The sequence below is a fragment of the Danaus plexippus genome, chromosome 23 (assembly GCF_018135715.1).
Source record: "Danaus plexippus chromosome 23, MEX_DaPlex, whole genome shotgun sequence".
Taxonomy (NCBI): domain Eukaryota; kingdom Metazoa; phylum Arthropoda; class Insecta; order Lepidoptera; family Nymphalidae; genus Danaus; species Danaus plexippus.
The window spans coordinates 3,751,456-3,778,883 of NC_083551.1; the positions used below are offsets into that span (position 1 = coordinate 3,751,456).

The 27,428-nt window shown below is 28.9% G+C and overlaps 2 protein-coding genes across 3 annotated transcripts; one reads left to right on the forward strand and one right to left on the reverse strand.

Moving 5' to 3' along the window:
* LOC116774798 (uncharacterized) lies at positions 1 to 3,567 on the forward strand. The gene is made up of 6 exons (XM_032667558.2): positions 1 to 14; positions 526 to 808; positions 1,303 to 1,548; positions 1,622 to 1,764; positions 1,847 to 1,991; positions 3,134 to 3,567. The coding sequence occupies exons 1-6, from the start codon at positions 1 to 3 to the stop codon at positions 3,491 to 3,493; spliced, it is 1,191 nt and encodes a 396-aa protein (XP_032523449.1). The 3' UTR covers positions 3,494 to 3,567.
* On the reverse strand, positions 3,553 to 26,975 carry LOC116774898 (uncharacterized). 2 transcript variants are annotated; one of them, XM_032667679.2, is made up of 11 exons: positions 26,893 to 26,975; positions 11,677 to 12,404; positions 6,985 to 7,200; positions 6,418 to 6,671; positions 6,205 to 6,341; positions 6,002 to 6,096; positions 5,828 to 5,930; positions 5,672 to 5,759; positions 5,303 to 5,458; positions 4,749 to 4,921; positions 3,553 to 4,427 (listed from the first exon to the last, which is right to left on the reverse strand). In XM_032667679.2, exons 2-11 carry the CDS (start codon positions 12,185 to 12,187, stop codon positions 4,283 to 4,285), a joined length of 1,878 nt encoding a protein of 625 aa, XP_032523570.2. In that variant the 5' UTR covers positions 12,188 to 12,404; positions 26,893 to 26,975; the 3' UTR covers positions 3,553 to 4,282. The 2 variants fall into 2 exon arrangements, with proteins under 2 accessions (XP_032523570.2, XP_061380122.1); XM_061524138.1 differs by lacking the exon at positions 26,893 to 26,975 and adding an exon at positions 12,776 to 12,904.
* Positions 26,976 to 27,428: the final 453 nt, after the last annotated feature.

Consider the following 27,428-nt stretch of genomic DNA (forward strand, 5'->3'; position numbering starts at 1 on the left):
ATGAGACTCTTTGGGTATTTGTATAATTATTTCTTTATTTTAATTTTTTTTTTAAATTATAAATGTAGATTATGAAAATTATAATTACAAAGTTGATATTCAATTTTAATAGCATAATAGAATAGAAATATTATAAACATTGATTATTTATTTTCCATAATTTATGCTACATTTATAACGTGTTATAATAAAACATTATCAGCTATATTGTATCGATGGATTTTTTATATTAATTAATAATTTTAGCCGTTACTATAAAAAAGTATTGCAGCCATACCGTTCTTATAAATATCATCTAATATTTATCTAACCAGGAATGTCATATTTTTTTTTAAGTATATTATTTTTTTAGAGATAAATAATATTATTAATTGTAATGTACATCACTATACGGGCTTGCAAAACATAACTTCATTGCATACTTGAAAATAAAATTAGGCACTTATTTAGTTTAATTAATATTAACTAATTATAAGGATTTCAAATGTAAGATAATAGTTATGTACCAAATAGATGTTTTTTCAGGTACTTAATATTGTTTACAAAATTCCTTCCCTCGTTGTCGAGGAGGCAAGAAATAAGATGGGATGCGCCAGCCATAGAAAAAGAGCACGACCCTCATCGTTACACTTCTCCCCATTCACTTTTTATTCATGATACAGAAGATAAAGTGCCAAAGTCCTTTGAATCTCCAGATTTTCGTATCGAGGAACCATTTTTTTTGCCGCATGCAGGAAACTTTAAGGAACAGAATCGTCCTTATAGAATGTCACCCCACCATAAAGCTGTAGGTTCGAAATGGCATGGAGTAAGTTTTTTTTTTTATCTAACACCTTTACCGTACTGCCCTCACCCGTTATATGATATCAGAATGCACCCTAAGTTTCTCTAAGCTTAATTATTTGAAATTTCCATTTAGAATCAAATGCATAATAAACTCCAAACAAACTCAAGATGATTTTGCACGACACCTGAGACATTGAGTTTGATATGTACAACATACATACATTTTATGTTTTGTCACACAATATGTATAATTACATTATTACATACAATTACATTATAATAGAATGAAAAAAGTATGAATCAAGAAATAATGAAATAAGTGACAGAACCATAGCAACAAAATTGTTTAAATGAATTAATAACATTCGGTTCCTTAACATCAACCGTAATCACGGACAGACGAGATGAAAGTTTGCTGTGAAGGAACTTAAATGTCGGGATTATGTTGTTACAAAATAATAAACCTTTGATATCATTATAACAAGACTGTTATTGAAGAAATTCTGATAATTGCAGGAGGGTATGGAGCATGCTGGCTGTTATTGCAACACAGTATACAAAAGGTTAACACTACTAGGGGGATGTGCGGTCATAACTACTCGACATGTGCTCACGACAGCAACTTCCACACATCTAATTATGAAAGGCCGCTACCATTATCCCCATTTGGAAGACATCTTGGGTGTCTGGTACGACACAAATCACGACGAATTTAACAGTTCAATGTATTTGACACCCGCTCAAATTTTCTATCACCCCTTGGTTAGTTATATATTTAGTGTGTTTTTTTATGAATATTTCGGTATTATATATATAAATATTATTTTATTTCCAGTGGCACTATCCAGAAGACGTAAATATATCACACCCGTTCTCTTTTACATTTGATCTAGCTGTGTGGACAAGCACACATAATGTTTATGGATGGTACTTCAACGAAGCTAGCACTCACACCTGTGCGAGAGCAACTTCTCACCCGTTAATATATAACATTAAATACTTATATTATTACTTATAAATTCAGACAACAGTCCCTCAAATCTCAATCGTCGCTTTTTAGGCATGACCAACAGGCCGCAACATACCCCACAAATGAACTCTTTACCATCGTTGGCTTCCAATTCATGTATGCTTACAAACGGAAACCGATGCCCTGGTTTAAATACGGGATTCGGACCGGAAATAGATATAATCCCTGTCCGAAGGTATTTATCTTTATCTCAATGACGTCAGAGCATATAAAAAATAGTGAATAAACTCTTAAGTACATTTTCGTGGCGTTAAAAATTTATTAGTATCTTAGGTTTGTGAACGTAGTGTATGGTCCTTTCTATTAATTATTCATAGAACACTCCAATAGTCTAAATACGGAGCGTTAAAAGTTTTTCATTAATGAATTTTCGCAAATTATGTTAACGTATTAACTAAGTTACTGGGTGAGAAACGGGAAAGGTTTCGTATGTAGTGTGACAATGTACATAGACTATATATAGATAGAAGTTACTAGTTAGTGACAATTCAACAAGGATTGGACTTTTTTGGACAGACAAGACGAACTTTTATTACCATATCCGAAACACAACATTTTATTTTTTATAACATTTATCTATGACTAGTTTTTGCCCGCGACTTCGTCCGCGTAAATTTCAGAATTAGTAATATATAGCTTTTACCCGTGATTTCGTCCGCATTGGATAGTTTTTTTTGTATAGTAGTATGAAAAAACCTGAGCTGTACTTTTTTGTACGTATGTTTGAATTATGCCGAGATGGGATGAGGCCATACTAAGTGTGATTATCATAGGTTAGGTAAGGTTAATACATTTTAAGAAGATAGGTTACTGCAATACATTTTTATATACGATGTTTTTTGTTTTTCCTTCCTTGGCCAGAAAAGTAATTTTGCCCATGGGATTGCGTTGATTTTCCGCGGTCAAAAGTAACACATGTCCTTTCTTAAGTTTCAAACTATCTCGTTACCAAATTTCATTTAAATCTGTTCAGCAGTTTAGGCTTAAAAGTGATCGGCCCGCCTGAACTTTCCCATGGGAATGCGTCATTTTCTCGGGTATCAAAATATATCCATACCAAATTTCGTGCAAATTGTTTCAGTAGTTTAGGCGTGATTGAGTTACAGACAGACAGACAGACAGAGTTACTTTCGCATTTATAATATTAGTAAGGAATGGCGAATGTTTTGTTTAGTTTAAATAAAAAAGGAGATTATATTTTACACTTAAAGACGTACCTATAATACATTTTTTATTTATATATATATATAACATAACTACCGATTGATAGTACAAATTTTAAATGATTTTTATTGTTAATTTTTATTAATGTTTCAGACGGAATGGGGTTGGTTTCTATGCATATATGCACCTTACTTGAGGTATGGTATTGAGAGTGGAGCGGTTTTACATAGGGCATTCCAAGGTCGCTCGTGGAGATACGATGGTCTCATAGGTCTTGGAGCGTTCTCGTCCAGTCTTAGGACAATGGATTTGGTACACTACTTTACTATTCTTGATAATCACAGGATATTAGACTTTCTGTTCGATTGTTATAGACTAAACAGAAAACCGGTTTGGGCTGACAAAAGATTTGAACATCCTTTGGGAAGAGCTCCCTATTCAACGGGAATATATAATATTCCGAATCACTTAAAACTAGGAGTACAGTTACACTTCGAGCCGCCTTATGATTGAGAAGTTTTTTTTTTAATCATCATCAATTATTACTTAAGATGTGTAAAAAAAAGCCAGCATTATAAAATAAATAAATTTAATTAACTCTTATATATGTATTCATAATTATTGTTCCTCTCTAGTAAGACACACAAAAGCGCGCACATAAAAACACACACACACGCACCATGGCTCTTATTCACTTCATTTGTAATAAACATTATGCTTTATATAATAAAACTTCGTATTATATTATAAAATGATGATTTTTATTAAATTTTTTTATTCGTTACATAAAAACCTATTCCCTATTTACATGATAACGTCCTAATGACTTGATGGCTTTTCTATAAATAAATCAGTTGACAGAAATTAGCTGCTATAAAGACAGAATTTACATTAATGAAATACTATATTATTATAATTGTAGGAAATCTGTTGTAAAAAATGTTCTCTTATCGAAATATTTTCAACAAATCATCAATTTAATATCTAAACCATTAAAATATACTCATCAATATAAATTCCATTTAGAAGATTTATTAATATAATTAGCCGTAAATATATGAAAATAAATAATTTGACTTAAAAAAATAGTTTTAATTGCGTCTACAACTATATTTAAATAGAATATAATCTGTATTAAATGCATTACTCTGTTTATATATTATATTCTTCGTGAGGAATCAATGTTTTAAGTCAATTCGTTTAGAAACAATAGTTTAAACACAATTACTTTGAAAACTATTATGTCTGGGACCCTGCTATGAATTGATTAACCATACCATACATGTACATTCATTATAGGTGTTATTTCTTGTTGTAGTCAATGTTACATTTCGCGTATATGTCTAAACAGTTTTTGGATTCTTGGCCGTCTCTAGCCGCTTGGACATATCTAAAATAGTGGAGCGCCATTTTGCTGTCGGCTGGTGGTACGAGTTCATTAGAGTCTCTGGAATATGTTATCCATTGATTGAGTCTTTCATTAACCTTGATAGTTATATTTTCAGGTAGATATATATTAGAATATGAAAGAACGTTATTTTTTTTTGTCATATTAAATTCCTGTATATAGATCACGAACAAATTTATGTCAATACTGTATAATTGAAATTACACTGGAAAAATAAAAGAAAACTTTTTTCTAGATTTTTAAGAAAGGTCTTTTATGATTTTTGCAATAAACGTTTGTTTGAGACACTTCAAATTATGATATTTATGGGATAAAAATATGCCTTAAATATATGAAAGGAATTAATTCAATACTACTCACTTGCTAAGCTCATTAGACACTAAATTGCTGTACGGGGCATGTTTAAAGGGGTCACTGTAAAGTGCGCAGATGGCTCTTTCACGGCATCCAAAGTCCTTTGCACCGATAGAATTAAGTATAATGTTAATTCTGTCTATGAGAGTTCCATAGAATTTCTCTGCCGCTATGGTCTCCTGGAACACAATTTTGTAGCAGCGTCATAGATACATATAGATTTGAAAAGAAAGAGATAAAGAAAGTCGAGTCACATTTAAAATTAGTAAATTTTTTTTAAAATTTAAACCATATGACTACTATGGTTCATGAGATATAGTCTGGTGACAGATGGACCAACGATTCTTTGTAATATAGTCCCGTATAACCATTTGTATACGGAACCATAGAAAAGGTACTATAATGGATCAAATGTATTCATAATGTAAATTTGCACTTAAATGTGACTATTAACGATTTACTGAAAATTTAAGCGATATTGACTTTTAAGTTATGTCAGCTACGACCCATTCTAAAGTGGAGATGTCAAAGAAAAACTTCTAGTGAATATAGACACTCACTGGATCTTGTGCGGCGAGTATTTCTTGCTGTTGTTTTACCAACTCCGTCTCAGCCTTGACTCGATTGCTTTCAGTCAGTTTTGCGGTTGACACTCGGATCAATTCGTCCCGGACTGGAGAAGCCGGCGCTTTGGATGCAAGTGCCGCAGCTCGAATCTATGATATGGCGTGCATTAAAGATCAGGCCTCATAAATTTTAATTTTCCCTTCCACCATTCGATATCATAAATGTGGAAGAAAAATTTTTCTCTGTTTTAGTTGTAACGAAAAAATGGCAAAATATATAATGAATGTTTGTTTGCAAATGAATCTATATTAAAATATTTACAGTTATAAAATGAACGTCTAAAATAACTTGAAATAACGCACCAGGGCTTCCTTCTCGGCCTGAGATGGATCACGTTGAGAAGTTTTTTTATTTCTATAATATGGGTTTATTTGAAGTGGTCCAGCGGGTCTGTAAAGAGATCGGTTAGATAACAATATAAAAAAGGTTATATAAATGAAAAAGAAAAAGAATCATACCTTCCAGGGCCTATAACATTTTTTTGTCCAGAATTAGGATGAGGTACGCTGTTCTGTATAGCATTGCTGGGACTCGCGTATTCTCCAATATTAAGAGAATTTGCTGGATAAAAAAATATAAGGTTCATACACATAATTCAGTCTTGTGTTATAGTTTCCTAGAATTTCATTTACCTGGAAGACCGAGACCCCACGCATTGATATCGTTGACGTCGTTTTCGTTTGGTTTAAAACTTGCTATGGCGTTACGATGAATATCAGATAAGTACCTGAAATAATTAAGATTATATTTTCCGTTTTTACAATACCACTACAAAGTAATGAAAATAAAGTTATAATGTAATTGATGATCAAAAAATTAAGTTTAATTGACTTACTCGCTTCCAAGACCAGGACCAGATAATTCCCAATCTTGGGGATAATGTTCGAAGGATGGGCTGTGAGTTTCGTGTGGCTTGACAATCACTGCACCATGTGGTGGGCCGTATACATGAGCTGGTGGGCCATGAGGTACCTGGATTCAAGACAGGAGAAAAAATAAAATAAACGAATTCCAACAAACGCAACCGATGCACGGGAAATTATCATACCTTGTGATGATGTGTAATTAAATGATGATGGTGATGGTATTTCGTTGTATGGTAGTTCTGGTGATACCACGAACACAGTTTAAATATATGACTCAACGCTGGGAATAGGAACAGCAGTACTTTTAGGAACATTTTCTTAGCTGTGGTTACTCCGAGTATGACGGGCAGCACGAATACTAACTTTAATGCGATTAGTTTAATAACTAATATGATAGCCAAGGCAGCCATTACAAGTTTCTTTTTTACGTATTTTTCTGAAAATGAGGTTAGTTATTATTAAATATGATCGAAAATTATCATAATTATGATTTGATGAATGATTTAAAAAAGGATCTAGTTGTGTTATTATAAAACTATTTTAAATAACGAAAATAATTTTTACTTTAATTATTAGATAAATATCTTATTTTATCGGAATATATTTCCTTTATTTGTTTTTTTTTTTTTTTGTTCAAAATATTTAAAGTAACTTTGTACACCAAACGATATATTTTTTTTTGTATGTATCTAGTAGGAATACAAATGAATAGAAGAACATAGCGTAATTATATATTTACTTATACTTACTTATTTTATTGATAAATATTCTGCCATCTCCGTTACTGTGTCTTGGTTCTAGGTCAATGTGTACCAAGGCCCCAGTCTTAGTCAATGCCCTTGGAGATACTTTTAGTGTCGCTCCATCGAACATAAGCTCAGGTAGGGCTATCTTCATATCATGGGTCATTAGGAATTTAACTCCTTTGCCATATAAAGCATCAGTTACTTCCTCTAACGGTGTTTCTAAGAAAAGTATGTAAGGAGAATAAATAAGTATATTTAATAAAAGATTCCTTTTTTTTCTTTTGGACTAATTGGTTTAGACTACCGATAAAAGTATTTTTAAGTTTAACTATATCTTGTAACTATACAAATTTCTAATACAAAAATAATCCTTCGGTCTAAAATATTGATCTACAAATCGTTTTATTTGATTTTTTTAATTGTGACTGTGACTTAATACAACACGGTGACTATATTGCTATCATGGGAATAATTTAATTTTAACTATAAGAAATTCATAAATACTATCTTTATTTGATTTTTTTAGAATTCAAATATTTATTAAGAATAAACTGGGATCCTCTATTTTGGTACACTCCATAGAACTGCAGGGATTTCAAACTTTTTATTTAATTTTTTTTTATAATATTATAATACTATTAAGATACAAATTGTGCGACCGTTATATACTTTTAAACACCCTGTTTTTGGCAGTTTTGACTCAGAAAAGTACATAAACTACTGTGAACGTAGGCTCATAATAATGTTTAGCACACAGCGTATATTCAGTAGAACTAGTTCGGTTTAAGAGCAGTGCTCCTTAAACTTGATTATAGTATTGAAGCGCTCAGAATGAAATTAGACAATAAAAATATAATCAATGCCAATAAAAAGTAGCTTTAGGTACTAATATTTTCTGATAAGATCTTATTTATTTATTATCTTAGCTGATTACACAATTTTTATTTAATTTTGAAGTGCAAATTCAAAATAATATTTTTGATTTCTATGGTTGCTAGATAGGTATAACGAATTGTGAGACGTTGTTTTTAAACAAATAATAAATTATCTTTCATTAAGATAAACATAAATGAATGATTCAAGCGTATAACAAAAACACTTTTCAAAAATGTCTAACATTTCCTTTTAACCGAGACCACAAAATGATAACCAGCATTAGACATTTGTTTCATGCGCTCTAAAAATTAAATTCAAACAATGAATGTGTTTTGTACATTCATTGCAATAATATTGTCATTATGCAACCGACTCTTCCGTTAAAATAAACACATACGAAATGACAAATAACAGTAAAAGATTTTGTGAGTTCCGCTCCAAAAACTGATGGGACGATTTTTGGTCTCAACAAGATATAAAAATTATTTTGTCACAAGTTAATATACTTAACAAGTTGTCACATTGTAATATGTGAAAAATTTTACTTGACATAAATATAAGTAATAGATCTGAGAGAAGTAATTTTGCTGACGCCGTTAAACGAAAAGGCGAACAGTTCTGTATTTCTTAGTATATGCTCACACAATTTTAGTTTACAATACAATATCGACGATAATTGCAAATATGATGTGATTTACTTAGATCTAGGTTTGAGTAGGGATACACCAAAAATATACATATACCATAATAATGAACCTAAAAAAATATCTGGTAAACTGTACGGACTTTTCGATTAAATTTACATGTAACTCTTAAACGTCAGAAGAATAATGTGGAAAACAGCTTCAAAGACTGAAGGAAAATTCTACTAATGTTATGAAAGGAAAAAATTTTCTATGGATGTATGAATGTTGGTTATTTTAACTCTTAAAAATACTGAGCGGAATGAATGAAACTTGCCCATAATTTATTTCAGATAACATAATATATGTTCTAGAATTTACACTGAGATTTCGAATATTTTCGTTTCAATGAGGAAATAACGATTGTATTTCTTTAGAAGTCTGTTGTATCAAATAAAAGTTGATGCTGCTGATTGGTTACCACATCTATATTTTAAAGAAATCTGTACATGACATCTGTACAGATGCTGAAACGTAGTTCGAAACATTCAGTTTATTTTACCCTGTTTTATTTCTAGCCCCTGGTTGTAATATTTTGAGAAAGAAGTTGAACACAGCATTATTGTATCAAGAGAATTTTTTTTTTCGATTCTTGAGTAATTTAATGAATTCTGTCTAAAAATAACAACTAAAAACGTCAAGCTCAAGACTTTTTATGCCGCCTATACTATGTGTTTCATTTGGGTTTTGCGCTTACATGATTCTTCATGATTCACAAAATAACCGTACGCGTATTTATAAAAAGCAAATGATTGATTGAAAGAAAATAAATACAGATAAACACGGAAACCTGACACCACTTAGCCTTTCTTTTCATCAATTTCTCTTCCGTTATTGATTCATAATGTTTGCTACAACCGAGAATAGTCTTGTGAACATTTTCTCTAAATGAATATTTTAATAAAAAATCAATACTAAGATTACAAGCTATGCGATGCTTAAACAATATAAGTAGATCGTGGAACGTCATGAAAAGTGTAAGTTGATTGAAAGACAGTAGGTACCTGTCTGTCATCTTTTTACTTATCTGATATATTTTTAAAGTGTGACAAAGCATTGTTTTGTTTTCCATTCTATATATTATAAGAATTATTGCTTAACATATCGTTGCAACTGACAAAAGTTTTCGAGATCATTCATAATATTAATTTTGTTATATTTAACGTATGTATGTGTTAACAATTTTTATACATATCATATCAAATACCTAACATTTTTTTTGTATATTGCATTAATACAGTTTTACGAAAAACCCAGAATGAACCTACTTATATGTAAACCTCTTTTTATGGTTAAACTCTTTTTATAGTTAAACTTAACCTTCCTAAGATATTCCTTGAGATAATTTTGTTTTATTCAAGTAGATAGTAAAGATGCAAGCGTTACTAAAATTTATATTTATAGGATTAAGTTTTAAATTAACATGTAGCAGATATTAATTTTAGTAACATAAATAAGTGTCTTTAACTATATACATTTACAAAATAATTCCAGCAGTAAGCCCACAATTATTCAGATCAAAAATGGATAAAGAGGTAAAGAGTAGTTTTTGCTGTGATGATTATGATAATAATATAAATTAATATAAGAAAGCATATATAACTAAGAGTTCATTCTAACGGTATTGTTTGTGATCTTGTCTTCATACTGAACGCACAGTTAAATAACATGTTATATCTTTAATATAATAAAATGCTTAAAACTTAAACTATACGTTACGATAACATCCTGTCCATAACAATACTTTTAAAAGGGCTTTTCTTATAAAAATTTTTGTTATAAATCCTTTAACTTAAGCGCATCTGTATACAAAATTATTAAATGATTATAATTCAAAGACTTCTTTGCTTGTTACTTGAACATAAAAATAGATGAATAAGTTAAAAAAAAAACCGTCTGATATTAATTTACATATAATATGTATATATATTGTCGTGGTGGCCTGGAGGTTAAAGGCCCGCCTCTCATACGTGAGGGCGCGGGTTCGAAACCTGGCAAGTACCAATGTGATCTTTTCCGAGTCATATGTACTTTCTAAGAGTATTTAGACACCACTGACGGACGGTGAAGGAAAACATAATGAGGAAACCTGATCTTATAATTTCAAACTATAAGATTGAAATCGCCAACCCGTCTTGAGCAAGCGTGGTGATTAATGCTCTAACCTTCTCCATGTGAGAAGAGGCCTTTGCTCAGAAGTGGGCTCCTATAAGCTGATGATGATGTATATATCAGAAGTCACAAAATTATAAATTGTGCTTTGAGTTTAATATCGTGATATTAAAACGTAATCACAAAAATAAGTCAACCATTTATGTTTAAAAGCGATTTATAATGACAGAAAAACTTAAAAAAATGAAATTTTTGGTCTGTTCGTAATAAACAAAAAGCCACCAAAAAATTGCCATTCATGATTGATAATTTGAAATAAACTTATTTTGATTCAATGACTAAATAATTATTTTTTTAATTTATATTACTTTATAGTACAGTTCTTGGTTACACAGAAATCTCATATAAAATATGTTATCTTTTAATAAATTCATAGAAAAATACGACTGCAGTTCGGATACACATATGTGATATGCTATTCAATAAAATAATAATAAATTATAATATATTTAGTGTGTTTATCAAATAGCTTAAGAAAATATATTGAAAAAATTTTGGTTGTTTGCATTTTCCAAAAGTACCTACGGTAGGTCACAAAACGTACGAGATCAAAATTTCAGTTGTAATTATCAATTGTTCGCAAACTACTAGTAACACAGTTTACTTCGAAGCAGTGTTGTAAATTTGCGGCTAAAATTAACATTGAAAATGGTCAAACGGATTTTCTAAGCCGCATCACGGATGTAGCATAAATGAGGAAATGTTCTATTGTCTATTTAAATATGTCTTCAACTTTCCACCCCGCTGTGTCTAGAATATGAGTTTCTACTAGTTGTATAAATTTTACATATTATGCGTCCTAAATAATGTTATAAATAAGGATAGTTTTCGTAAAATATACGCAGAGCTATTTCACCGTTACCGATTTTTTTAAATACGCTGCGTTCTGGTAAAATAAAATCTCAAGTTAGAAAATATTTTAAGTTAAGAGAATTAATAATTTTTCAACATAATCTTTACTCACCAGAATCATCATCGTTGATTTCATTCTCTTCATCGAATGATCTCTCATCGTAATCTTTACTCCCGGTGAGGTAGATAATATTTGCTTCCTTACTGTATTTATTCATATCCACATTATTCTTTTTAAAACACACACCACTACTAACATTAATGTCACCGTTAATATCTAAACTTTCGTCTAAGTACGAATAAAAATTCTTTTGCAAACAACTCACTGTTGGTTTTGTTGTACACTTATTCAATATGTTGTCCCACAAACCGTTCCCCGTATTAAATGTCCCATTTTGATAAACGTCACCCAGAAATCCTCTTCCAGCGACTGCTTCTATGATCTTCAATTTCTTAGGTATTTCGTCTTCGATTCCTTTAACGTCTTTTCTAGTTTCATTGTGACAATTAGTTACTACTATTGATGCTAAAACTAAAATAACTACGCCTATATTATGAACCGTTAAAGTTTTGGTCCAAAAGCTTCTTGCGTACACACAACCGTTGGTATGTCTTCTTGCCATTGTCAGATCATTACTAATATAAACAATGTATTTTTCTCATTTAAATATCCCCTCAAAAACTAAGAACATCAGTGTGTCTACTTGAGCGTGTATTCATTAATTCCATTTTCACTGGAACCTTTGGTATTGAGGTCGAAAGTGTGCCATCAATTGTCTGTCACCGTGTTCCTTGTCAGTCTCAAGCCAGTGTTTTGGTAGAAAACCGCTGACATTTCATCTGGAAAGAGAAAACCAAGTATTTTATACGTAATTTAGATAATTATTTTTTTTCTTTTTAAAACAATACTCAAAATATTATTTGCATTTTTGTAGCTTTCTAAATGAAATGCTTCGTATTTATCGTTATTAATATTTTAATATATAGAATGAGGCTTTCATAATAAACTAGAAATCCACAATAAAGCCTATGAGGTTAGAATAAATGTTACCTGTAGAATGTTCCACATAATAATATTATGAAAAGAAAACATGCACCAACCCATATATCGTACGAGTTTCTAAAAATTTACTTCATTTGGTAAACCGCATGTATAAAAACAGAGTTCTCACGGCCTATTGTCTCCTTTTACGAAGATTTAAAGCTATTACCTCCAAAAGGGCGTACTATCCAATTAGATAAAGCTCGTAAAAATCTTCTACGTAATGTGCTGCACCATAATATCATGAAACTCTACAATTTTAAATCAAAATGTATGTAGCTTTGTTGTTTTGTTTGGGTCGTGTAGAAAAAAGACGGTAATAAAATGTTAGGAAGAGACCTTTTACACGTTGACTTTTATTACAAGTTAGACTGGACTGACCGACAGACATACTTTTGCGGTAAACTTCCATTAAACTTGTTTATTGAATTCATCATCCATTCCCTTATACGAAGAAACGGTGCCGTAAACGTATATCCACTTGCAACTTCTTTATCAAATATACCTATATATATGTACATATATATATACAATATTGCTTGAATATTCTGTAGGTCATAAATCTATGATAACTAATCATAGCTACGACACTGATTAAGATCGTTTAGCTATTTAAATGCATAAATAATATACCATTATATACTATTAAATTGTCCAATTTACGAATCAATTGGTACAGAATCCGAAACATTAAATCCGTTACGCTTTCCTGGCGCGTGCCTCCTTACATATTTGTTGATTCTCTATGTACTTGGCTTCCTTTATAGATATACATTGTAAAATATAGCATTCATCACGTACGTGATTCGGATCTTAATATCGTAATGACTTATCGGGAAGTGTTCTAAATTTTCCTCATAAATCTACATAATTTCTCTTTAGTGTATTTTATGTTTTTCATTTAGTGTCGTTCTAACAAATGATATCTATTTTTTAATCAAATTGTTTTAATTTAAATAATTTTAAAATAAGAAGCTATTTTTAAAAGTTAGAACTATTTTTATTTGGAATGAAGTTAATATACTTTCTACTTTTAAATTTCATTTATTTGTAGGTTTGTAATGAAATATATTAATTATTATTTTTGTTATTTCTCTACTGGTTTGATAAATACGTGGGTTTTTATTTTTAAAGGTACGTCATATTTAAGTTGCCTCTTATACTAAAAGTACAATACACGTAATTATAAAAGACTCGTATGTATTAATGTGTATGTCAACTAGATTTTAACGTTGAGTTTTTTTATTCGTTGAAATCACAATCACTTTTGATATTAGATATGTGTTATTTGCGATAATTCTTTATTGATTTTTTTTTAAACGTTATGTTATAACCTTTGAATAAAATTGTATTTATATCCATTTGTTAAAACTTTTTCATACTTTCGTGTATTTTACTGTTTTTGTTTAATGTTGAAACAGTTAAATAACTGCCTCGTTTTGTGTCAAGAGTCGGTGACAGTTGAGTATGTGAACGTTATACGTATTAATAAAAAACAAAGGCTTTAATGTGAAAAAACAGTTTCAAAGTTCTACTGAATATTTGTGTCATTATGTAGTTATTTATTTGATTATTGTTATATTATAAAATTTCAAATAATTCTAAAACCATAGAAAATATTCAAAGCATGACTGTTTTATTATAATTCATTTATCTTAAAAATTTTTAGGTAACAAACGAGGTAATTTTTTTCTGTTGAATTGAATTTCATACTTACTCAATAATTTCAAAAATTGTGTACAAAAAATATTTTTAGTTAAGAGTTTATTTTAAAATAGTTTTACTATAAAGTTTGTCGTTTGTTCTTGTGCTGATAGAGAAAGTTTTATCACAGAGAAAGCAGGTTTCAAATCCAGGACTCATTACCGATACAGTGCATTCAGGATGTTGACAACAATGATATATTATCAATTATTGCACTTTTCCTTAATACGTAATCTCAAAATATTATGTTATATACGAAACGAAATCCACCAATTACTTATGATCTCTAAGATTATGATCTCAGTAAGAGCTTCTTTAAAGATTATTATATGTACAACATAAACCGTCAGTTTCAGTCACGGCATTGTTACGTTTACATTTTATGATATTTCCGTGATAAAATAAACATATTCATGTAAGAAAATAGAATGGAAAGGGAAAATATGTTCCGGAAAAAAACTTCGAATGTCGAAAAGAAAGTCTTTTATGAATTAATGTCTTTTACCTATACCTACGAAAAAGGTGCAATTAACATAGAAAGTATATAAAAAAAAATTTCGCCGAATTTAAAATAGGCGAAATTTTTACATACGAATTACTGAGCCGTGATTTTAAGTTAATTTATTTTATCACATACAATTTAAAAAAATATTAATAATAGTTATAATGTATAAGGAAAAACGTAGTAAAACTTACTGAGCGACAAATTTATTCGACCTCAAAAAACCAAAGTGGCTTACTAGCCTATAAAAGATAGATTTTTTTTATAATTTAACACTTTTTTCAATGAATATACACTTTTGGATGCTTGACATTATTTTTGAGACCGATCCTTGACCTTTTGACTATCGGACTTTCATTGACCATTGAGGTGAGTGCAGCCGTTTTAAGGACACCACGGTCTTGACTTTCCAAGCTCAATACATTTCTACCAACTATAGATCTGCTCTAACCAGAAGGTAAAAACTAAGCTAGTGAACATAATTGTGATTTTTATTAGGATACGTATATCAGGAATAAATAAATTCGTTTATTTTAATGGTTCAAAGAATTCAGTTTTTTCATGAGGCACATTATGATTTTGGTTATGTACAAACAAGAAATGTTTCTTTGTAATATAATTTAAATTTATCCTATCATCTTTTTTTACAAATTGTACTCAGAAGAATTTTTTTTATTATTATTTACTATTAATTGTCTTATAATAATAAGAATTGTTGGTGGAATTTTTGCCACGTTTTCTAGCGATTCAAAAAGAGCAAAAAAAAATCCAGGGAACAATTATTTTTTGAATCAAAATTATGTGATGATGAAATGTTTGATTAAATCACTTTCATATGTCAATTAAAATTGATTTGAGAATAAATGCTTTGTATTCTATTTCTGATGTAAAATATTTATGAAAGTAATTTGCAATGATTTGTAGTTTGTGGTTAAATTTTCTGTAATGCTCAAAAGAGTGTGCTCGTTTAAATTTAAATGCTATGTAACACTTCAAGATAATTAATTAAAAAACTGTGAAAATAAAATCATTTTTAATTTTATCTTTGATATGTCTATGAGAGAGTATAGTTTTATAGGGATGAGAGCGTTATGATTCAGTACATCAGATAATTATAAATAATTAAGAAAAAAATTATTGTATGGTTAACGAAATAGAAAGTCTTGAGCACGTCAAAGGGCTTTGTTTTCTTTTGTTTGCTACTGGCTTATTAAGATGTTAAATACATTTAACCTTATTTTATTTATTTTTATATTTAACAAGATTTTCATATTAAGTTTTGTAGGTTTAAGTAATGATGATTTTATCTACAATTATTCTAATTACATCCGCGTGTGGAATTTTTTTTTTTTGCTGTGAGAATATAAAACTATTATTGTATCAATAAAGCTTGGAAAGTAGAACCAGTCATTGTTATTGAAAATCGTTCACAAGTATGACCTTTTTTGTTTACATGTCACCTGGTAAGCTAGAGGAGGCTTCATAGAAACTTGCTTGACCTTAAATTGATCTTACTACCTATAATCTATTGGTACCTACACATAATTATATGGGAGAGATGCTTTGAGTGTGAGCTGTTCTCGTCACAAGCAATAATTAATGAGAATTTCAACTAAATAAAAAGTATGATAATAAAAGAAAAAATAATTAAAATGCTTACAAAGTCAAAATAAACATTTTTTATAAATCTGTTATTGTACCTAGAAAGCTTTTATAATCTACCCTCCCATTTCCAATATGACTACAATATTTTTAGTTAATTTCAAACATATATACCTAGCTACTTAATACAGACCCTTTTCTTCGAAGTCAATGGAATTAAAAGCTATGCTAAGTACTCAAATCTTATATAACTTGAAGTTAATAACGTTTGTACAATTTGTTTAAGTTGAAGAAGTTTTTACATTATCGTGAATAGTAGCAGATGTAATAGGATAATAAGAGGAGATATATTATACATTTGTATATTAATATTATACATACATATATAGAAAGTATAACGCTAAACCATACCATTGATTTAATTTTATTTTGTTACTAGTGTTTCGCAAGAGCAATAACAATCTGAAAGATATATAAAAAAATTATGTAGTTTCTTTAAGTACCGATTTAAATATATGTTGGAATGTTTGTGGTTATATTTTTGAATGACTATGATTGATTATAAATAACTAACCATATTTAAAGAAATTAACTGTTGAACTATTTCAAAGAGCGAGTAATGATGAAGTTGTCAAAGTATTAAAGTAAAGTAACGCGAAATATGAGTCCGAAATAAATTAAATTAGGCCTTCGCCTGAAAGTAATAAGGGATACATTTCTTTAATTATGTATATGTCGACTATTCTGTATATTAGATATAAATGGTGTGCCGTTTTAAAAATACGAACATAATATAAAGAGTTTATATTGGTTTTACTATATAATAATAACTTCTTTGTAATATTTTTTGTGGTGTGCCTTTATGTCTATACGTAATTACTAGTGGGTTGCTTTTGTTTTTAAATAAATTTCCATAGATTCTAGACCTACTTTCTTTATTCTTTTAATAGATTTATCTGTTTATCCATTTAACCATTTATCCGGTTTCATACAAAACTTCCAAAACATTCGGTTGCTTGTAATGTTTGTTTATCAACTTTCTCGTAGAAAGTGAGATGTGTTAACAAATTAGATTCAAATTCAGTTAGCAGTTGGAATAGGTTAAGTATTTAAAGAAATTTTCATAAGGAATTATGAATAATATTATGGTTTAATAAATATGTAGTAAATACATCCCCTGTATATAAATAAATTTTCTGAGTGCAATTAAGTCATATTAAAATATATATATATATATATCGTTAATATTGCAACGTATAGTAGAAGTACTTTAGCGTGCTATATAAAAAAAATATTATTTTATTGTAAATCTGTTTACCCGTTCAATGTCACCGTATACTTTCTTGAGCACATTTAAGCAAAATTATGGCTTACATAGCAATATCCACAATCACAATTATTCTTAGTAGGCATAAGGTCTGCTCTAATGACATTCGTAACTCACTTATCAATTGAAAGAGAATATAATGAAAATCATTGATAAAAAGATCACATCACGGTAATAAGCTATAGGAAATAAGAATATACAAGAAAAATAGACACTTATTTTAAGATAATTTGAAATGAATTCCCTATAATTCACTCATGTAATTTACGCTTTCAAATTAATGTACCATAACTCACTTACTTTTGTCATAACTATATAATAACCGTGATGACAATCTCGCGAACAATCGTGGTGTGTTTGAGGTCATTGAAGTGGATATACATTTTAACAATAAAAACACTATTTTTAGAAATGTATAATATAATCTGTTACGGAATTTTGGAACGTTACTCGCAGATAAAATAAAAATACCTTTAAAATTTAAATTATTAGTTGTTACTTGGTGTAATTTAAATGTTTTTAATAAAGTTATAAGGGGTTTTTGATTGTATTTGAATGATGTAATGTATTTTTGTTATAATAGAGTTATGATTGTGACTGAGAGGCTGGAAAGTTGTACTGGGAAAGTACAGCGAAAGTGTTAAGATGCATACATATGCATATTTATGTATACGTCAGATTTCAGAATATATGTATTTGTGTTTGTGTAATAGTATTTTAATGATTATATAAAAAAAGATTAATATTGCTATAATATATATATATATATATATATGTATGTATATATATATAATGTGTGTTTGTGTGTGTGTGTGCGCGTGTGTGTGTGTGTGTATGTGTGTGTGTTTCATATTGCTATTCTATTAAATATAAAACGATGAAACATTATGAGGTCCAAATTGTTTATGAGCATATATTTGATTTTTAAAAATTTTAATACAAATATATTTATTTTTCAGTTAAATAAAGCGTGAATCTTCAGAAAGCATATGTTACTCTAGATATATGTATATATATATATACAAATAAGTACCAATATAAAATTAGAGTTGGTTTTTGATATTAAAATAAACAATTCTTATAAAATTTAAATTTTTAACGGAAAAAAGCTATTAATTAATATATAACGAAATATTAATAATTTAATTTATAATCTGTTAGTTATTGCTATAAATTTCTAAACGGATCTGACGCTAACCTGACAGATGGATTGACCTGGAATAACATTCCAGCTGTATGAATTTGTAACTGTAAATATGTCTATGTATGTCAGGCTGTATATATTTTCATTTATAAAAATATATACTAAGCTATCTATTTAATATAGGTCGTGATTATTGCGTTTTGCAATTCGACTTACGTCATTTCAAAGAATTTATTAATATTGTTTGAAATTATATTACACGAAAATATTTTTAAATGATAACTTAGAGTTCTATTATTATTTAAATGAAACTAGTATTATTCGGATTTACTACGCGGATTTTATTATTTAAAAACTACATAATCCCGACGTTTCGGTTGCTGCAAAGTAATTATGTAGTTTTTAAATAATAAAATCCGCGTAGTAAATCCGAATAATACAAGTTTCATTTAAATGAATACTCGCGAAAATTTTAGATCTCATTTTATTATTATTATTATTTAAACTTTACGTTACTACTTTACTACTTTACTTTAATTTTGCATAACAACGACTAAGTTAAAGTGTACCTACCTAAGTATAAAATGTGTCTTAAATATTTAGATACAATAATATCATTCAAAGAAACTCGTATTAAATTATATTATTTGAAATTGTTAGTTTTAATGATTATTGAGTGAATACCAGACATTTGTAATGTATGTTGTAAACGACTTTTAATTATATATGTGAGTAATAGTGACGTGTGACATGAAATAAATGAAAGTAAAATTCCAGTGTGTATTTAAAAGAGGTTTTACTATAATATATTTTATATCCATCTTAAAATATAATTGTAAATATACAGTTAATTAGTTTTTTGATTATTTGAACCGTAAATAAAAAGTCTTGTATGAAAATTAATGATTAATTTTAAGCTCACTAGCTGTAGTAATTAATATTCAATGGGATTCTTTATTTTTCACCTACGTGATCTTCTATGACCCCTACTAAACATTTCTAATAATTATGCAAATAAGTAAAAGTAACCGAATATAGAAATGAGGCCGCTCGTATATTTAATGTAACCTGTATGGAAAACTTTTTTTGGGCCCAACGCCCTCTTTTTTTATTTATTTATTACCCGTAACATAACTGTTTATTTCACCTACGTTCAAATATCGAATGCCTCTTTGTTTTAGTATAGATTAAACTTTTGTTTTATATATCGCAAACATAAGTATGTACTAGTTCTGTTTGAGGACCAATTATGCAAGAATTTTGTCAGCAGAACCGTTAGTGGTTTGTCGTTGATGTGATGTAATGTGCTCTTAGACACATAAAATTCTATGTCAAGGCCACTAGATGGCATTAGTGATTAATCTAAAACAGCAAAAAGTAAGAAAAATTTGCATCATTTTGTAACGGCAAGGAAATCTAAGCGTATTCTCATACTTTATTTTTTTAGAAAAGTAATAAAACAAAGTTTTTAATCCGGTATTCAGGACAGCGTGTCAAATACCAGCATTTTAAGTTATCGCTCAAATTCCATAAACTTATTGTTGTAGCCATAGGTATTTGGCGAATACTTTCCTTGTTACACTTCTAAAATTGGAACTGCTACAAATTTATTTATTCTATATCCTGCTACCAAACGATTCCATATACAGTACGTCTAGTAATATTTCTTTTAAGTTAATCGTACCAAGAGATTGTTCATTTGTAAATAAACTGTTATAAATACATTTTTGACGAATTAATAATATTATGGTACAAAGCTTCTACGATTTTAACTATACATAGTGATATAAATTACAGCAACATATTTTATATATATATATATATATATATATATATATATGTATGTATGTATGTAATCAAATGAGTGTGTGTGTGGAATAAATGAAAAGTCTAAAAATATTGACCATCCTCGTATGTGTGATGTTTTAAATATTTTTACCGTTTTCAAGTACGTCACTTAACAAAATTATAGTTCGTCCGAGAGAAAGTCGACTATCGGTCTCGAATGTGAAATGAAAATAAAAGTGGAGAGACCGATTTCGTCATACTTTCTGACAGCATTTAATTATAATTTTAAAGATTAGACTTAGTTAATGTTTATCGTAATTAGATTATGTATATTGCGAGAAAAATCCTATTGGAATTTTCGTCAGATCGTAAGTCTAACTATAAAGGATAATATTAAGTAGTAAGTGACGTAAAATAACGAAATCACCCGTCTTTTTAATGGTGATATTTGATTGGCGAGATCGTATGTATGAAAATGATTTAAAATAAAATATTTATATATCTTCCATGAATTTAGTTACTTTTTTATTTGCTTTAAAAATAAATAATGAGGTATTTAGATTTAATTTTTATGATAAAAGTCATTCTATATCGTAAATTATAAAGATTTTTTATAAACCGTTTCCGGTATACTTTGTATTGGAAGCCTTCACGGCGTCCGAAAAAAGAGTCTAATGACCGACCGTCTACGAATTGATGATACAGTAAACGTCAATATACGTACTACAAGTTTGCTTAGTTAACTCCGAACGCTGTGTTTCCAGTTTTCATTGATTAATCTTCGCAGATTATATTACAGTATTAAAAAAACTTCATATTTTACCATGGGTTCGGTAACCATACTGTACATGAGAATAAACGCAAAGAAAATTAAAATATCCATTATTCATTAATTATTTATAGTTCTGTTCTATGATTTTGTTAGCGTCTTTATGTTTATAATTATATATTTTTCTTTATTATAACATATGGTATTAAAACGGAGATTACATATTAAATTATCAATAGTAGATATATCGAATTAAGAAAGGTATATAAACATTAAATAATTTTAAACACGTTCGTGTGTGGCTACGCTGGTATGTGTGCGAATGAGACTTGTTTATTCTGTTGGCACTCACTGTATAACTTTTATCAAATCACCATTACCAAGCGTCTATTGATGTCCAGACAACTCTATTTCGATACAATCTCATTATTGACACGTGAAATTAATGAATGTATGTATCAGTCACACTTTATCGAAAACTCTTCTTCATTTATGTGTGAAGTTGTTATTTGATTTCGCAGTAATGAATTTAAATAGTAAGTAACAAATTTTAATTGAAAATTGAACATCCTATAATGTTGTTATTAAAAACATTACACGAGACTACTATTCCATTGATCACAGTATATATATAATATTAAATAAATGCCTTTTAAAAATATTCACATGACTAGAATTTAGCGAAAGATTTCTTAAAGTTCAAAAACTAAGTATAGTAAAGTTCATCTTGGATCACTATAGTGAACGCTTATAAACATTTAAGATTTATATTATATTAGTACTAATTTAATTAAAATCATTATTAAGAGATTTAACTGTGGCATTTTATGTTAAACCTATTTTAACTACGTACTAAACTTTTAAATACTCTGCGTATGTAGAACCTACTTTCTAAAACTTGGTTAAAAAAAAAATCGAACAAAATTAATTCCCAAATTTGACAGGTTACTTGATGTTTAACGTAAACACTTATGATAAAGATCAAGTGAGTGCCACCTTAGTTAAATAGATTGATCGAAGAAACTTGACGTGTTTGGGATATTAATTGAAAAACTATGAATAAATATTGAGAGGCTAGAAAACAATGTTTCAATAATATGTGTGATATGTTTATTTAAAAATTTTTGATTAGTGTTTACATAACTTGAATAAGTTAAATTTTAGATGTATAATTCTAACGAATTTTTAATACGAATACCAACTTGGTTTGCACATGAAAAATGTATATTTTTTTTATTAATGGCTTTGTTATAGCATGATTAAATAACCTTCAAATAAGTTCTGCAAACTAAAACTATAAACTAGTTAATGTGACCAATTCTCTCTAAATGCATGTATCTATGACAGTATACACTTAGCTTGTATGATGATTAACCACTGCCCACTTTAGATGCATTATATAGGTGAAGCCAGAAGCGAGTATCAACCTGTATAAGCATTTAATTTAACAGTTCAAGTTCACGAGAGTTCTTATTAACTTTCTATGCCACAGTCATTACAGGTGGGTAATAAATCTCCTGCTGAGAGCAAGTGTAATTTCTAAATAGTTGAATTATGATTCAAAAGGAAATATCTTAATGAGGATCATGTCACAAGGAAATAAGAGAATATCCTTGTCTGTTCTTAGACTGCTGATACGGAAAACGAGATTAAAGGATCTAGAATTTTGCAGGAGTTTGTTTTTTATATACATTAGGCTGAAGTTTTGAAATTTATGAATTATTTTATATGGTTCTTTGGTAAATATAATATCTGACCAAGAAACAGCTCATAATTTAACCTATTTTCTATTGCTAATTATATTTAATAAATAAAAATCGGACTCCTTAATTTTCGTTTTTGTTTAACAGTAAAATATGACAACCCACTTACGTCTCGTTTAAATAAGTAAAGAGATATATCATCATCATGATATATAATATAGTAAATTTATATACCTATTAAATATTTTCTGTCCATCCAAACTATTTGAATTTCATTGAATAAAAAATAACATACAAACTTTCTGTTATCGCAGAACCTAAATAATAATTTTCATAGACTTATACGCTTTGTTTCTGCGGATATTGGATAAAACTTTGATTTGATCTAGTTATGTCATGAAAATAATGTAATTTTTTTGTTTGTAAACATTATAGTAATATGTGTTTATTGTAGATTACTTTTTTAAATCTCTTTTATGTGTAGGTTAATTGAAACAAATATAATTATTATTGTATACATATTTTACACGAATATTTCAAACATTTGTTTGTAAAATGGCGCGTATCTAATTTATTACTAGATATTATCTTCATGGAGTCCAGTCTCTACTTTCATTGGAATAGTTATATCTATCCTTTTTGTATATGTATTGAAAAAACACGATCTTCAGTGAGAAATGGAATAATAAGTAGGGGAAAATATGACTCGTTATATGAGATCTGTACATATTCTGACATTATCAAAATATGGACAATCGACATGACAGAGTATTGACTTTTTTAATTACTTTGAAGCGAGATATAAACAATATTATCCTAGTTGGATAACTAATATTATCTCAGAAAACAGTTATCTGACGGGTTATATCACAACCATAACCGCAAATATGTTATGTCTAAGAGCTGGACAGAGGTTAAATTGTGTGTAGAAATTTATAATTATTTGTATCTATACATTTTATGTACAATTTCAGTTAAATTGTTTTTAAGAAAAAAATCTTTCGAAATTATTTAAAATAAAATCACATGGGGCTCGTAAATAAATATTATCTCTTATCGCTTTAACAGAAGCTAATATACATAGAATGAGCATGAATAGACTACCTCGAGCAATTAAAGACTAAGACAAAGTCTAGACTATGTTATGATTGTTATTAATTGTTATATTTCCGTATATGTTTATTCTTTGTTTGCATTAACACACTACATACGAAGAGTACTTTGTTGATTTATAAATAGAAAAAAATAATGTTTCGTCTAACTTTTAGTTTGAATTCTGACGTGCAGAATTCAGTAATTACGTTCACTAAAATAGTAAACTAATCTTCAAAAAGACATCTCTATAATGAACTGACATTAAACGTTGGTATATATTGATATAGAAGCTATTAAACTAATTAATTGTTTTTATTAATATAATAAAATAACGTCTTTATACCAGATACAATGATCCCACAATTAGCATGGTTACGTCCTTATAAAAATTTATATTTGTTTAATGAACTTGTATGAAATCGACTGGAAACAGAATAAGAAGAAAAAAAGCGTTTATTGTTCTTGATTTATATAAATGTACACATCAATTAAGACCCAATATTTGTACTGAATCCACATTTACCAATGGCTTTTGCTCTTACTAGTGGCTTAGCTGTTGTTGGCAAAAACCTCATTAGAGCCTCAACATTTTTGAGAAATATTCTGCTACTATACACACAAGAGTTATAAGAATCGTAAAAAATCACCAATAATTGAACGACAACCCATCACATTGCTATAAGTAAAGGCAAATAGAAAAGGAGACATTTTGAGTATGCTTCCAGCATATATAAACTACTTGGGAAAGTCAGCCAACATTAGAGATAAATGAAGAGCATTTTTCAAGATACAATTTTATTTAGTTTCTGTAACTACGGTCTGTTATTAGTTGGAAAAACAAAGAAGAGGATATATAAATAATCTGGAAACGTATTTAAGATAAAAATATACGATTTTTGGAAATTTAGTGCCTGAACCTTCAGCGGGCAAAGCAAACTATTATTGGTGTGATAAAACATAGACCCTCGATTTTGAAGAGCGCAAATAGTGTTCGGAACTGAAAAAACAATTTCATCACTTTTTCATTAATTATTGATTCCAGAAAGTGTTACAAAGTCTTAACTTTAGATTATAAAACCAAATCAAAACTTAAAGCGAGGAGTTGATTACGAAGAAAATTGCAAGGAAAAAAAAAAGGTAAATTAAACTTTATATATTCACAAGCAACTAATGTGCACTAGGCTTAACAAAAGACATCACTACTATTGTCAGGACACGACTTTATATTAACATAGTGATGTTACAAAGAAATAAAGTTTCACATTTCTTCCGATTGTCTGTGCATGCGTAAAGAATGTTAAATTGGCGCTCGCGTGCCGTCGCTTGGCTTTACGCTTAAATAATAAATATATTGTATATTTGTAATTCGTCATAATATTTATCGTTAATGTTATAGAAAGTGTTTTAATTATTTCTTGTTTTCTTGTTATAATTGTATATAAATATAAATAATATTGCATTAAATATTGTCATGCTATACTGATGTTAAACTATTTTGTTGACATAAGTAAGCTTAAAGATTTTTTTTTGCTATAAAGTGAAAAAAAAAAAAACTATCATTCGATTGTAAATATTTTAACTCTCTGTCACCATTAATTTGGTTTCATGAATTCAAATTAAATTCATAAAATGTATGCCAGCTATTGTTTACAAGACTTATGACGTTGTCTCATTACTAGAAAAACCTTTCAACACCAAAAGCTTTTGCTATATTAGCTATAAAAGCTATGGAATAATTTAAGCATCTTTCTGACTGTTGACCCTGATAGCCAATGAAAAATGGTGCCCCTTGCGTCATAGCGAGTCCGGCTCAAGTGAAAGTTAAAATACGCCCTTTTAAAATTGGCCCGGTGAAAACATCGAATTCCTAGCAACACTTGTCATGAATGATAATCTACCGTGTGAATTAAATTAGCATTTATATGCTAAGCATTCCGATGTATCCAATTTAAAAAGCTGCTTTTTAATAGTTAAGAAAATAATAAAGCAACAATAACAAGCGCTTTATGGGTTAAATGTTATGATCAAACATGAAGTTCAAGGTTAATCTTCAATTGTCTTCGTCATTGAGCTGTAATTGATCATTACGTGACGTCACTAATGACGTCATGTTTATATCGCTATCTCTCTTTAACCAGAAATTACAGATTGTAGGTTACCGGATTTAAAATTTGCATATCAATTTATTTTCTTCATACGGTTTGTAAAATAACTCTTTGAACGTTCGAACGTAAAATTTCATCTTTTCCTATTTTCGTAAAATTTATCATATTAAAATGTGTTGTCTAATAAACTTAAAGCGTCTGTCCGTAATAACTTGTAAACAATGTCTAAGTTTCGAAGATAAAATCGTTAATGTATTGCAAATACTTTTACCGCCTTTCCACTCGCGCAAAAACAAGAGTAATGTGAATAATACAGGCCGTCTATAAAATTTACTTCGTAAGATAATCGAGACAATTAAAAAAGAATAACAGTTTAAATAAGTTAAAAAATATATATATTTTTTTTTTAAATATAATCTGCCATGTCATAAATACCAAAACATTGATACTAGCATGTTTTATTTAATATTCCGATCGAACTTTCACTTATAAATAAAAAAGAGGTTGTATATAAATAAATTGTTTGTAAATAAAAAAAATGTCTCACCTCAATCAAGCCGGTATTAACTATCACATAACATAGAGGTTACAACGTGCAACATACACAGCCAACTTGGTACTAAGCCACGGACAGAATGCGATCTCCGGACTCCGTCTGAGATGACTTAGGGATGAGAAAGTATTTATCGATAGAAATAATATTATTTATTGTTTATTTTAATTCAGATACAAAAGTATAAGTTATCAAAACAAATTAGGGTTTTTGTTCAATCAGTAATTTGGTTAATATTTCGGGAAACGACTCTTTAAATTAATTGTTTATGAAAACATATTTTTCATACATATATATTTGTTGTATCTTGCAAAATATCTCTATTCTAAATAATTATTTTTGTCAAAAATGCGGACCACATTATGCTAGGAAAGTTTTTAGCCTAATGGATATAATTTTTCTTTCATCATTTTCATACATACATATGTCTATGATTTAATCATTTTAATGAATTTAAAATAACAAAAAACTTATCGTCATTTTGCTAATTTTATAAAGCTATCGATACTTCCTTTTGTCGTCACTAGTGA

Excerpts from the sequence above, each read along its gene's own strand:
- LOC116774798 (XM_032667558.2), top strand. Across the intron at positions 1,549-1,621 it reads AAATTTTCTATCACCCCTTG|TGGCACTATCCAGAAGACGT; the intron begins GTTAGTTATATA and ends TTTTATTTCCAG. Across the intron at positions 1,765-1,846 it reads GCGAGAGCAACTTCTCACCC|GCATGACCAACAGGCCGCAA; the intron begins GTTAATATATAA and ends GTCGCTTTTTAG.
- LOC116774898 (XM_032667679.2), bottom strand. The coding sequence starts at position 12,187 with ATGGCAAGAAGACATACCAACGGTTGTGTGTACGCAAGAAGCTTTTGG. Across the intron at positions 6,342-6,417 it reads TAATTACACATCATCACAAG|GTACCTCATGGCCCACCAGC; the intron begins GTATGATAATTT and ends TCTTGAATCCAG. Across the intron at positions 5,931-6,001 it reads GTGGGGTCTCGGTCTTCCAG|CAAATTCTCTTAATATTGGA; the intron begins GTAAATGAAATT and ends TTTTTTATCCAG.